General features: G+C 48.8%; 1 protein-coding gene across 1 annotated transcript in view; it reads right to left on the bottom strand.

Moving 5' to 3' along the window:
- The window catches only part of LOC126988588 (leishmanolysin-like peptidase), a 34,985-nt gene that overhangs the window by 809 nt on the left and 21,676 nt on the right, over positions 1-12,500 (bottom strand). The window contains exons 6-15 of the mRNA XM_050846931.1: positions 11,387-11,565; positions 10,221-10,421; positions 9,203-9,326; positions 8,991-9,092; positions 7,015-7,202; positions 6,526-6,658; positions 5,997-6,156; positions 4,548-4,750; positions 2,638-2,718; positions 1-612 (exon numbers count right to left, since the gene is read on the bottom strand). The exon at positions 1-612 is cut by the window's left edge and continues 809 nt beyond it. Coding sequence (XP_050702888.1) covers positions 163-612; positions 2,638-2,718; positions 4,548-4,750; positions 5,997-6,156; positions 6,526-6,658; positions 7,015-7,202; positions 8,991-9,092; positions 9,203-9,326; positions 10,221-10,421; positions 11,387-11,565 — 1,821 coding nt within the window. The 3' untranslated portion in view covers positions 1-162. The remainder of the gene's footprint in view (positions 613-2,637; positions 2,719-4,547; positions 4,751-5,996; positions 6,157-6,525; positions 6,659-7,014; positions 7,203-8,990; positions 9,093-9,202; positions 9,327-10,220; positions 10,422-11,386; positions 11,566-12,500) is intronic.

Here is a 12,500-nt window from a genome sequence, read left to right as displayed (position 1 = left end):
GGAGTCTTACGCACTCTTTGTTTTGCACGGTACGACAAATACGGATTTTTAATTGATATTTTTCCGTTAGCAGAGCGAGTCATGTCCGCCTCACCCTAATAATAATAATAATAATAATAATAATAATAATCATAATAATAATAATAACTAGAATAACTTAGGTCAGAGGGAGGAAGAAGAGGAAGAAGAGGAAGAAGAGGAAGAAGAGGAGGAAGAGGATGAAACTATTCCTCGTTTAGAAGAAGAAGAAGAAAAAGAAGAAAAAAAAATTAACCTCGAAAACGAAAAAAACCTGAAAAATATTAAAAAAACGCAGAAAATACACGAAACAAACGACGCTTTCAGAAACAAACACACACACGCGAACACGCACACACACAGCCCTTTCCACAGCGGCAGTAGTACCAGTAATAGTAGCTTCTTGTAGTAGTAGTAGTAGTAGAAGTAGTAGTAATTTGGGGTGTTGAGGAGGAGGAGGAGGAGCAGGGGTGGCAGGAGAAGGGTGAGGGGGGAGGGGGGTGAGAGGGCAGCCCCCCCACACACCAGCTGGTCCCGGTAGAACTCGGCTGAAGGCGGCGGATCGGACCCTCGTTTGCAGACCATGTTTTCATCCTGGTAGAGAGATAGAGAGAGAGAGAGATTTGGTTAGGCTGGACACATACATTCACATTGATACAGGAAGGGCCTTGTATAACCTCACAATGATACAGGAAGGACCTTGTATAACCTCACAATGATACAGGAAGGACCTTGTATAACCTCACAATGATACAGGAAGGGCCTTGTATAACCTCACAATGATACAGGAAGGGCCTTGTATAACCTCACAATGATACAGGAAGGGCCTTGTATAACCTCACAATGATACAGGAAGGGCCTTGTATAACCTCACAATGATACAGGAAGGACCTTGTATAACCTCACAATGATACAGGAAGGGCCTTGTATAACCTCACAATGATACAGGAAGGGCCTTGTATAACCTCACAATGATACAGGAAGGACCTTGTATAACCTCACAATGATACAGGAAGGACCTTGTATAACCTCACAATGATACAGGAAAGGCCTTGTATAACCTCACGATACAGGAAGGGCCTTGTATAACCTCACAATGATACAGGAAGGGCCTTGTATAACATCACAATGATACAGGAAAGGCCTTGTATAACCTCACAATGATACAGGAAGGGCCTTGTATAACCTCACAATGATACAGGAAGGGCCTTGTATAACCTCACGATACAGGAAGGGCCTTGTATAACCTCACAATGATGGAAAGGCCTTGTATAACCTCACGATACAGGAAGGGCCTTGTAAAACCTCACAATGATACAGGAAGGGTCTTGTATAACCTCACAATGATACAGGAAGGGCCTTGTATAACCTCAAAATCATGCAGGAAGGGCCTTGTATAACCTCACAATGATACAGGAAGGGTCTTGTATAACCTCAAAATGATACAGGAAGGGCCTTGTATAACCTCACAATGATACAGGAAGGGCCTTGTATAACCTCACAATGATACAGGAAGGGCCTTGTATAACCTCACAATGATACAGGAAGGGCCTTGTATAACCTCACAATGATACAGGAAGGGCCTTGTATAACCTCACAATGATACAGGAAGGGCCTTGTATAACCTCACAATGATACAGGGAGGGCCTTGTATAACCTCACAATGATACAGGAAAGGCCTTGTATAGCCTTGCCCCATCCCTTTCCATACAACACAAAAATAATGCTCATTTAGAAGAAGAAAAAGAAGAGAAAAAAAGATAAATTTAACCTCGGAAACGAAAAAAACTTTAAAAATATCGAAAACACGCAGAAAAAACACAGCTTGGAATTTGTAGCATCCTGCCCCGTCCCCTGAACACAACACAGCACACTCATTTCAACATTTTCACTAACATCAAATCACTATAGCCCCGTTTTCTACCGCAACATTCGATTTTACACCACTCAACAAAACAGCCCACGCCTGGTCTGTCTCAGCGCCATATCGTAAGCTATGCGCAAAGCTGTAATTTCTGGGGGCTAGGGGGGAGCCTTACCCCACCAATGTTCTGTAAGTCACCCTCAAAGTGCCCCAAAATGTGCTCGTCCCCTCATGAACCTGTGATGTCGTGTAGACCCAAGAATCTACCAAAATTCCTGGCCTGATCTACATATATATATATATACACACATTACAAACTGGCATCAGTTCAAACAAGTCTTAGGCCTCTTTCAAAGTCGTTTGTGTTGATTGCTACGAATGGGGACGATCGATGGTATTGTATTTCCATGTCAGACTGGCCGATGCGGTAGTGGGGTGCGTGGGGGTCAGCCTAGCATAGCCCCGCACCTTGTCACACGCACTCAACGCCTCTCCCTTCCCCCGCAGACGCCGCCACCCCATCGCCCAGTGGAAATCTATGGGGTTAGTCTAGCATATCCCCGCACCTTGTCACACACTCTCAATGCCTCTCCTAGCCTAGCATAGCTCCGCACCTTACCACACACTCTGAACGCCTCTCCCTTCCCCCGCAGACGCTACCACCCCATCGCCCAGTGGAAATCTATGGGGTTAGTCTAGCATATCCCCGCACCTTGTCACACACTCAGAACACTCGTTAACGCAAACACACTCACCTTGCACAGTTCCTCACAGGCTGGGCACAAGATGGCGCCCTCGTGTAGCCAATCGTTGTGGAAGATGGAGATGTTGATGACCTGCGGGCGGAAGGCGGAAGAGTTGATTGGGCACAAGGGGAAGGAACGGAAGTGGAGTATAGCAAAATAATTTATATGTCATGTGAAAAAGTTGAAAAACGGAGCAAAATAGATTGAAAATAGTTGTTTAGAAGAAGAAGAGGAAGAAGAAGAAGAAGAAAATATATAAATGAAATAAAAAAGACAAGAAATTAAGGAAACAAAGAAGTAATTTAGAAGAAAAAGAAGAAAAATTTGATCGTGAAAAAAAATAATAAATAAATAAAAAAAATAATAAATGAAAAATAGTTTACAAGATGAGGAAGAAAATTAAGAAAAATAGAGGAAAATATTAATAAAGAAACACACACACACACACACACACACACACACACACACACACACACACACACACACCTACACCCCAAACAACACACACACACACACACACACACACACACCTACACCCCAAACTACACACACACACACACACACACACCTACACCCCTACACCCCAAACTACACACACACACACACCTACACCCCTACACCCCAAACTACACACACACACACACACACACACCCATACATTCGAACCCTAACCCAACCCTATACAACAATCTCTTACGGATATTTTTCGAGAGCAAGTTCTACGAGCTTACAAGAGACAGTCACCCACATACCTCAAAATCCACACTTCATCCGCTCTCTGGTCGTCATCCGTTCGGTTCGACACGGTTGAGTTTCGGCTCGTCAACCCGCCCTGGAGGTTGACTGATGCGGTTGATTATTCCCGCCAAGCCAATATGCGGTTGAAATAGTTTGGGTCGGATGTCACACTACCGCCAGGGTCATAAAACTACCCCTGGATATGCCCACAGTGCCCCCGAAAGCCTTGTCAAATGTGTGTTTCTTCAGGTTCACGGGACAGAGGAAGGGTCACACTACCACCAGGGTCATGAAACTACCCATGGATATGCCCACAGCGCCCCCGAAAGCCTTGTCAAATACGTGTTTCTTTATGTTCACGGTACAGAGGAAGGGTCACACTACCACCAGGGTCATGAAACTACCCCTGGAAATGCTCAAGACGCCCCCGAAAGCCTTGTCGAATACGTGTTTCTTTAGGTTCACGGTACAGAGGAAGGGTCACACTACCACCAGGGTCATGAAACTACCCCTGGAAATGCTCAAGACGCCCAGGAAAGCCTTGTCAAATACATGTTTCTTTAGGTTCACGGTACAGAGGAAGGGTCACACTACCACCAGGGTCATGAAACTACCCCTGGATATGCCCACAGCGCCCCCGAAAGCCTTGTCGAATACGTGTTTCTTTAGGTTCACGGTACAGAGGAAGGGTCACACTACCACCAGGGTCATGAAACTACCCCTGGAAATGCCCACAGCGCCCATGAAAGCCTTGTCAAATACGTGTTTCTTTAGGTTCACGGTACAGAGGAAGGGTCACACTACCACCAGGGTCATGAAACTACCCCTGGAAATGCCCACAGCGCCCATGAATCCCTTGTCAAATACGTGTTTCTTTAGGTTCACGGTACAGAGGAAGGGTCACACTACCACCAGGGTCATGAAACTACCCCTGGAAATGCCCACAGCATCCCCGAAAGCCTTGTCAAATACGTGTTTCTTTAGGTTCACGGTACAGAGGAAGGGTCACACTACCACCAGGGTCATGAAACTACCCCTGGAGTGACCTGTCTTGAGTTAGCTAATTCTCTCCTCCTCCTCTCTCTCTCTCTGTCTCTCTCTTCCTTCCTCTCTCTCACACACACACACACACACACACACACTAAAAAACCTCCAGAATAACACCCACTCCCCCCCCTTACCTGGCCCTCCCTATAGCATGGATAGGTGTGGTTTGCCAATAACAGATGCAGCAGACCGTCGGCACACAGGTACTCGTAGCAGCCGGAACCCCAATGTTGCCACTGCCTCAGGTGCGCACAGGTCCGCTCCGTCCACTCCCGCTGCTGGTTAAAACACCGACTCTCTGGGGTGTACGACTCCAGGGCAAAGTTCTTCTCTGGCTCTGTACGGAAGGGAGAGAAAGGGGGGTTAAGGGAGGGAGGGAAGGGAGGGGGAGAGAGGGGAAAGATTGATGGGGGTAGGGAAGGGAGGAAGGGAAGGGAGGGAGAGAGAGAGGAGAGGGGAAAGATTCAGAGTAGGGAAGGAAGGATGGGAGAGAAAGGGGGGGTTAAGGGAGGAAGGGAGAGGAGAGGGAGAGAGAGGAGGAGAGAGGGGAAAGATTGATCTGGGTAGGGAAGGATGGAAGGGAAGGGAGGGGAGAGAGAGGAGGAGAGAGGGGAAAGATTGAGAATAGGGAAGGACGGAAGGGAAGGGAGAGAGGGAAGGAGAGAGAGAGAGCGGAGGAGAGGGGAAAGACTGATCTGGGTAGGGAAGGGAGGAAGGGAGGAAGGGAAGGGAGGGAGAGAGAGAGAGGAGGAGAGGGGAAAGATTGATGGGGGTAGGGAAGAGAGAGAGAGAGAGAGAGAGAGAGAGAGAGAGAGAGAGAGAGAGAGAGAGAGAGAGAGAGAAACTATGTGTGTGTGTGTGTGTGTGTGTGTGTTTGGAAGGGAGAGAAAAGCAGAGAAGGAAAAACTGTGTGTCTGAAAGGGAGAGAAAGATTGAGGGAGGGACAGGAAGGGAGCATACAGGAATTGAGCATACAGGAAGGGAGCATACAGGAAGGGAGCATACAGGAAGGGAGCATACAGGAAGGGAGCATACAGGAATTGAGCATACAGGAATTGAGCATACAGGAATTGAGCATACAGGAATTGAGCATACAGGAAGGGAGCATACAGGAATTGAGCATACAGGAATTGAGCATACAGGAATTGAGCATACAGGAATTGAGCAAACAGAAATTGAGCATACAGGAATTGAGCATACAGGAAGGGAGCATACAGGAATTGAGCATACAGGAAGGGAGCATACAGGAAGGGAGTATACAGGAATTGAGCATACAGGAATTGAGCATACAGGAAGGGAGCATACAGGAAGGGAGCATACAGGAATTGAGCATACAGGAATTGAGCATACAGGAATTGAGCATACAGGAATTGAGCATACAGGAATTGAGCATACAGGAATTGAGCATACAGGAATTGAGCATACAGGAATTGAGCATACAGGAATTGAGCATACAGGAATTGAGCATACAGGAATTGAGCATACAGGAATTGAGCATACAGGAAGGGAGCATACAGGAATTGAGCATACAGGAAGGGAGCATACAGGAAGGGAGCATAAGGGAAAAGTTAACATCCGCCTACCTGGGTTGTTCTCTGGGTACTGACAGTGTGAGCCGCGGATCACTACATCGTGACTCTTCCACGTGAACTCCTGAATGTACGGGCAATAGTCCGCCAAGGCAACCGACCCCCCGTAGTGCCCGACCCGGGAGTGTGACACATGCGGGATAGTGCCAAAGTTCTGGGGGGTTAGAAGAAGTACTGTTTATATGAGTTGTCTTAACCCGGTGGTAGGGGTATCAATGGGTATCATGTCTCTTAATGCCCTCACAGAAAGCATTTCATAATATATATCAACGTATTTGTGGTCATCATCTATTTTGGGGGTTTATATCATGGTACAAATTTGGCCCGTCACTGCTACACGGTAAAGCCACAAATTTGACCCGTCGCTGCTACACGGTTAAGCCACAAATTTGGCCCGTCACTGCTACACGGTAAAGCCACAAATTTGACCCGTCGCTGCTACACGGTTAAGCCACCATTCAACAACCTAAGACCCCAGACAACCACACTAACACCACCTGGCAACCATTCAAGAGCCACCCACCTGGTAGTGTTGGGGTAGTTGGTTGCGATGTTCTACCAGGTTACACAGCGCCACGGAGGTCCGGTCCTCAGTGCAGTCTGTCTCCAGGGGGTCACGTTTCACCTTGTTGCAGAAAGGGTGGATGCTCTTGCCCCTGGGGGAGTGGAAGAGGATGAGTGGAAGAAGTGAGAGAGAGAGAGAGAGAGAGAGAGAGAGACAGAGAGAGAGAGAGAGACATTATAGATATTTACACAAAAACTAAGCATATTTTCACCTCCTCCTCCTCCTCCTCTTCCTCCTCCTCCTCCTCCTCCTCTCCCACTCACTTCTTCCTCCTCCTCCTCCTCCTCCTCTCCCACCTACCCCTCCTCCTCCTCCTCCTCCTCCTTTTTCTTCATAATCTAGTCATTGCTTAATTTTATGCTTGTCTCCTCCTCCTCTTCCTCTTCCTCCTCCTCCTCCTCTTCCACCCACCCCTCCTCCTCCTCCTCCTCCACCTCCTCCACCTACTTCTTCATCTGTTCCTCCATGTACGCCTTGCAGCTCCCCATGGCAAACGCACATCCAAGGTGGTTCCCCCACTTCAAGGGCTGAGCAAGACGATAGTTAGCCCTGTACCACCCGGTGTCCTCCATCAGGGCCAGGGTGATGCGGGAGTAGGCCGGGTTCTGGGTGTGCGTCCCTGTCATGGCCTCGTTCTGCGGGGGGGTGCGGGTGTGAGCGGGTGTGTGGGAGGGGGTGGGGGTGGGAAGGTGGCAGTGTTGGGTGTTGTTTAGTGGGTTTACATGGGTGAGGAAGAGCGTGGGAGGGTCAGGAGTGGGTGAAAATGGGTGTGGTGGGTGTGCGGGTGTGTGGGAGGGGGTGGGGGTGGGAAGATGGCAGTGTTGGGTGTTGTTTAGTGGGTTTACATGGGTGAGGAAGAGCGTGGGAGGGTCGGGAGAGTGTGGAAATGGGTGTGGCGGGTGTGTGGGAGGGGGTGGGTGATGGCGGGTGGCAGTCTTGGGTGTCGTTTAGTGGGTTTACATGGGTGAGGAAGACTGTGGGAGGGTCGGGAGTGGGTGGAAATGGGTGTGGCGGGTGTGCGGGTGTGTGGGACGGGGTGGGTGATGGCGGGTGACAGTGTTGGGTGTTGTTTAGTGGGTATACATGGGTGAGGAAGAGCATGGGAGGGTCGGGAGAGTGTGGAAATGGGTGTGGCGGATGTGGGTGATGGCGGGTGAGTGTTGGGTGTCTGCGGGGGATGGGGCTGGCATGGGTGAATAAGCCTTACAGCAATACATAACCAAGAATCATTCCTTTGTACCACACACTCGAGAAGGAAGAGCGTGGGAGGGGTGGGAGAGTGTGGAAATGGGTGTGACGGGTGTGTGGGAGGGGGTGGGTGATGGCGGGTGACAGTGTTGGGGTGTCGTTTAGTGGGTATACATGGGTGAGGAAGAGCATGGGAGGGTCGGGAGAGTGTGGAAATGGGTGTGGCAGATGTGGGTGATGGCGGGTGAGTGTTGGGTGACTGCGGGGGATGGGGCTGGCATGGGTGAATAAGCCTTACAGCAATATATAACCAAGAACCATTCCTTTGTACCACACACTCGAGAAGTCACACTGGGCTGTACATCACTCTAATTTGACGCACATTCAACTCAACAACATTTTTTAATCAGTCCATCTTGTTGTTGTTTGTTCAAGTTGTTTTCCTGGCTCACCCATGCACTGTAGACATGACAAGGTATAATAACACTTGCTAGCCCTCATGACCCCTACAACATGGCATCAGAAACAAAGTCAGCTGTTTTTTTGTGTTTTTTTCCGTCTTGGCCCCACCCCGTTGTGGAGCAGGCAAGTGTTTATAGTGGCGCCATCTTTACTTTTCAGCATTTTCCATTTCAGACCCCGATGTGCATGATATAAATTGTTGGGGGTGTTGGAGGGTCAGGCCACACCAATCATCCAGCAGAGGTTTTGTGATATTAACACTTGTTTTGAAATACCAATCACATTATATCACCATGTTGTAGAAGCTTGATTTAGTGAACTACATAAACAATACAACCACACATACAAAATACAGCATACTTGTCCTAAACACATCCTCCACGCCATAATGAGAGTGTACTGTCTCCTTGAGTTTGCACACCAGCGTCCTGTCCACACATTCACACATACAAAATACAGCATACTTGTCCTAAACACATCCACCACGCCATAATGAGAGTGTACTGTGTCCTTGAATTTGTATACCAGCGTCCTGTCCACACATTCACACATACAAAATACAGCATACTTGTCCTAAACACATCCTCCACGCCATAATGAGAGTGTACTGTCTCCTTGAGTTTGCACACCAGCGTCCTGTCCACACATTCACACATACAAAATACAGCATACTTGTCCTAAACACATCCTCCACGCCATAAACACCAGCTTCCTATCCACATATTCAGACCGTTTCCACAAGAAGTACTCCTCAAAAATTTATAATCCCTCACCTCAAACACCCTTTTCTCCCAGTGCGTGAGTGCCGTCCCCTCGTGGCCCTGGTCCTCAAGCTCGGCACCCTCCAACTCATCACATTTGAAGTGCCGGCGGACCTTTGGGGAGAGCCAGGTGAGGAAAAGTTGAAAGAAGTAAGATTTTTTTTCTGTAATTCTCATTCTTCCTCTCTGGTTCCTCCTCCTCCTCCTCCTCCTCCTCCACTCACCTCCTCCTTGACCCTGGGAGTGACCACCATGTTGATCTCCTTGGTTGTCACTCCGCCTCGGACCTCCCACTTCGGGCGGACTATTTTGCGGATGACCTTTTCGCTCCACTGTCTCGCTTGCAATCTGTGGAGTAATGGTAGTAGTAGTAGTAGTAGTAGTAGTAGTAGTAGTAGTAGTAGTAGTAGGGAGGAGGGAGGAGGAAGGAAGGAAGGAAGGAAGGGAAGGAAAGAAAGGAAGGGAAGGAAATGAGAGAGAGAGAGAGAGAGAGAGAGAGAGAGAGAGAGAGAGAGAGAGAGAGAAAGAAAAAAAAGAAGAAAAGATAGAAAATAATGATAATAATACACACAATAACTAATAATAATAATAATAATAATAATCAACATACTCACTCCTCCTCTTCCTCTTCTTCCTTCTTCTCCTATACCTTATTCTTCCCTTCCATACCCTCCTCCTCCTCCTCCTCCTCCTCCTCCTCCTCCTCCTCCTCCTCCTCCTCCTCCTTCTAACAAACCCACACACTTATAGAATCCCTCCTCCTCCTCCTCTTCTTCCTCCTCCTCCTCCTCTTCTTCCTCCTTCTCCTCCTACTCTTCTTCTTCTTCTTCCTCTTCCTCCTCCTCCTCCTCCTCTAACTATCCTCTCGCTAATCTCCTCTTCCTCCTCTTTCCAACAAACCCAAACACTCATACAATCCCTCACCTACCCCCTCCTCCTCCTCTTCCTCTTCTTCCTCCTCCTCTTCTAACTATCCTCTCGCTAACCTCCTCCTCTTCTCACTATCCTCTCGCTAACCTCCTCTTCCTCCTCTTTCCAACAAACCCAAACACTCATACAATCCCTCACCTACCCCCTCCTCCTCCTCTTCCTCTTCTTCCTCCTCCTCCTCCTCCTCCTCTAACTATCCTCTCGCTAATCTCCTCTTCCTCCTCTTTCCGACAAACCCAAACACTCATACAATCCCTCACCTACCCCCTTCCTCCTCCTCCTCCTCCTCCTCCTCCTCCTCCTCCTACTCACGCCTCATTCAGCGGTGGCTTCCCGTTCTCCGTCCTGTTGGTCAGCGGTCGGCCGTCATCGTCCCGGTAGAAGGCGTAGAGGGAGATCGAGAACCCCAGTGCGTGTAGGATCTCATGTTTGACGGTGGATATGAGAGTTTCCAGTTCCTGCGCCTTGGTACTGATGGCCCCGGGGCAGAGGTTGGCGTGCCCCGCGATGGGTCTGGGGCGGGGCGGGGGGAAGGTTTTATTAGTCGAGTGAGTGCGTGAGTGAGTGAGTGTGTTTTTATGTTCCTAACCTAACCTAACCTAACCTAACTAAACCTTACCTTACCTAACCTAACTTGGTACTGATGGCGCCGGGGCAGAGGTTGGCGTGCCCCGCGATGGGTCTGGGGCGGGGCGGGGGGAAGGGTTTTATTAGTAAGGTGAGTGCGTGAGTGAGTGAGTGTGTTTTTATGTACCTAACCTAACCTAACCTAACCTGACCTAACCTAACTAAACCTAACCTTACCTAACCTAACTTGGCAATGATGGCTTGGGCAGTGGCATGCCTCTCATGATGGCCTGGAGGCTGGGAAGGTTTTATTAGTAAGGTGAGTGCGTGAGTGAGTGAGTGTGTTTTTATGTACCTAACCTAACCTAACCTAACCTAACTAAACCTAACCTTACCTAACCTTACCTAACCTAACCTTACCTAACCTAACCTAACCTAACCTTACCTAACCTTACCTAACCTAACCTAACCTAACCTAACCTAACCTAACCTTACCTAACCTTACCTTACTCAACCATACCTTACCTAACCTTGAGTATGACCAAACCTAACCTAACCTAACCTCCCCTCTGGTCCCTCAAAAAATACCTCCCCTCTCACCCTTCAAAAAATACCTCCCCTCTGGCCCCTCACAATATACCTCCCCTCTGGCCCCTTCAAAAAATACCTCCCCTCTCACCCCTCACAAAATACCTCCCCTCTGGCCCCTCAAAATATACCTCCCCTCTGGTCTCTCAAAAAATACCTCCCGTCTCACCCCTCAAAAAATACCTCCCCTCTGGCCCCTCAAAAAATTCCAAAAATATCTTCCTCCTCTGTCTCCCTCGTCACCTGTCCTGTACATGATCCCAGCCTCTACCACCACCAGGTTAAAAAAAAGAAAAACACGGCCCTTCAGCCTCCCCCCATACCTGTCGAGTGCCGCTTCCTGTTGGCAGTGCGCAGCATATGCCACAGTGTACCCTCGACGACATCGCTCTGTCTCCAGCGCTGAGATATAGAACACGAAGTCCGCCCCAGGGATGCCAGCGCCCACCTCCGCAGCCACTACCCGGCAGTTGTCACCCAGCGTATTGCACACCCGACACGCCTGGAGGAGGGGGGAAGGGGTGAGCGGGTGTGGAGATCCAATACACAGACACACAGGAACAGGATAGATAAGAAGTGTAAATTTTAAAAGGCTTATTAAATGCATATAATCTCTCCCTTGAGGTCAGTTCCAGCAATGTCACAATCTCTCCCTTCCTCAGTCATTCCCTTGAGGTCAGTTCCAGCAATGTCACAATCTCTCCCTTCCTCAGTCATTCCCTTAAGGTCAGTTCCAGCAATGTCACAATCTCTCCCTTCCTCAGCCATTCCCTTGAAGTCAGTTCCAGCAATGTCACAATCTCTCCCTTCCTCAGCCATTCCCTTGAGGTCAGTTCCAGCAATGTCACAATCTCTCCCTTCCTCAGTCATTCCCTTGAGGTCAGTTCCAGCAATGTCACAATCTCTCCCTTCCTCAGCCATTCCCTTGAAGTCAGTTCCAGCAATGTCACAATCTCTCCCTTCCTCAGCCATTCCTTGAGGTCAGTTCCAGCAATGTCACAATCTCCTTCCTCAGTCATTCCCTTGAGGTCAGTTCAACAATGTCACAATCTCTCCCTTCCTCAGTCATTCCCTTGAGGTCAGTTCCAGCAATGTTACAATCTCTCCCTTCCTCAGCCATTCCCTTGAGGTCAGTTCCAGCAATGTCACAATCTCTCCCTTCCTCAGCCATTCCCTTGAGGTCAGTTCCAGCAATGTCACAATCTCTCCCTTCCTCAGTCATTCCCTTGAGGTCAGTTCCAACACCATCACAATCTCTCCCTTCCTCAGTCATTCCCTTAAGGTCAGTTCCAGCAATGTCACAATCTCTCCCTTCCTCAGCCATTCCCTTGAGGTCAGTTCCAGCAATGTCGCAATCTCTCCCTTCCTCAGTCATTCCCTTGAGGTCAGTTCCAGCAATGTCACAATCTCTCCCTTCCTCAGTCATTCCCTTGAGGT

The sequence above is a fragment of the Eriocheir sinensis genome, chromosome 69 (genome assembly GCF_024679095.1).
Source record: "Eriocheir sinensis breed Jianghai 21 chromosome 69, ASM2467909v1, whole genome shotgun sequence".
Classification (NCBI taxonomy): Eukaryota; Metazoa; Arthropoda; class Malacostraca; order Decapoda; family Varunidae; genus Eriocheir; species Eriocheir sinensis.
The sequence above is the reverse complement of the archived record's forward strand: the minus strand, read 5'-3'. Positions and strand labels throughout refer to the sequence as shown.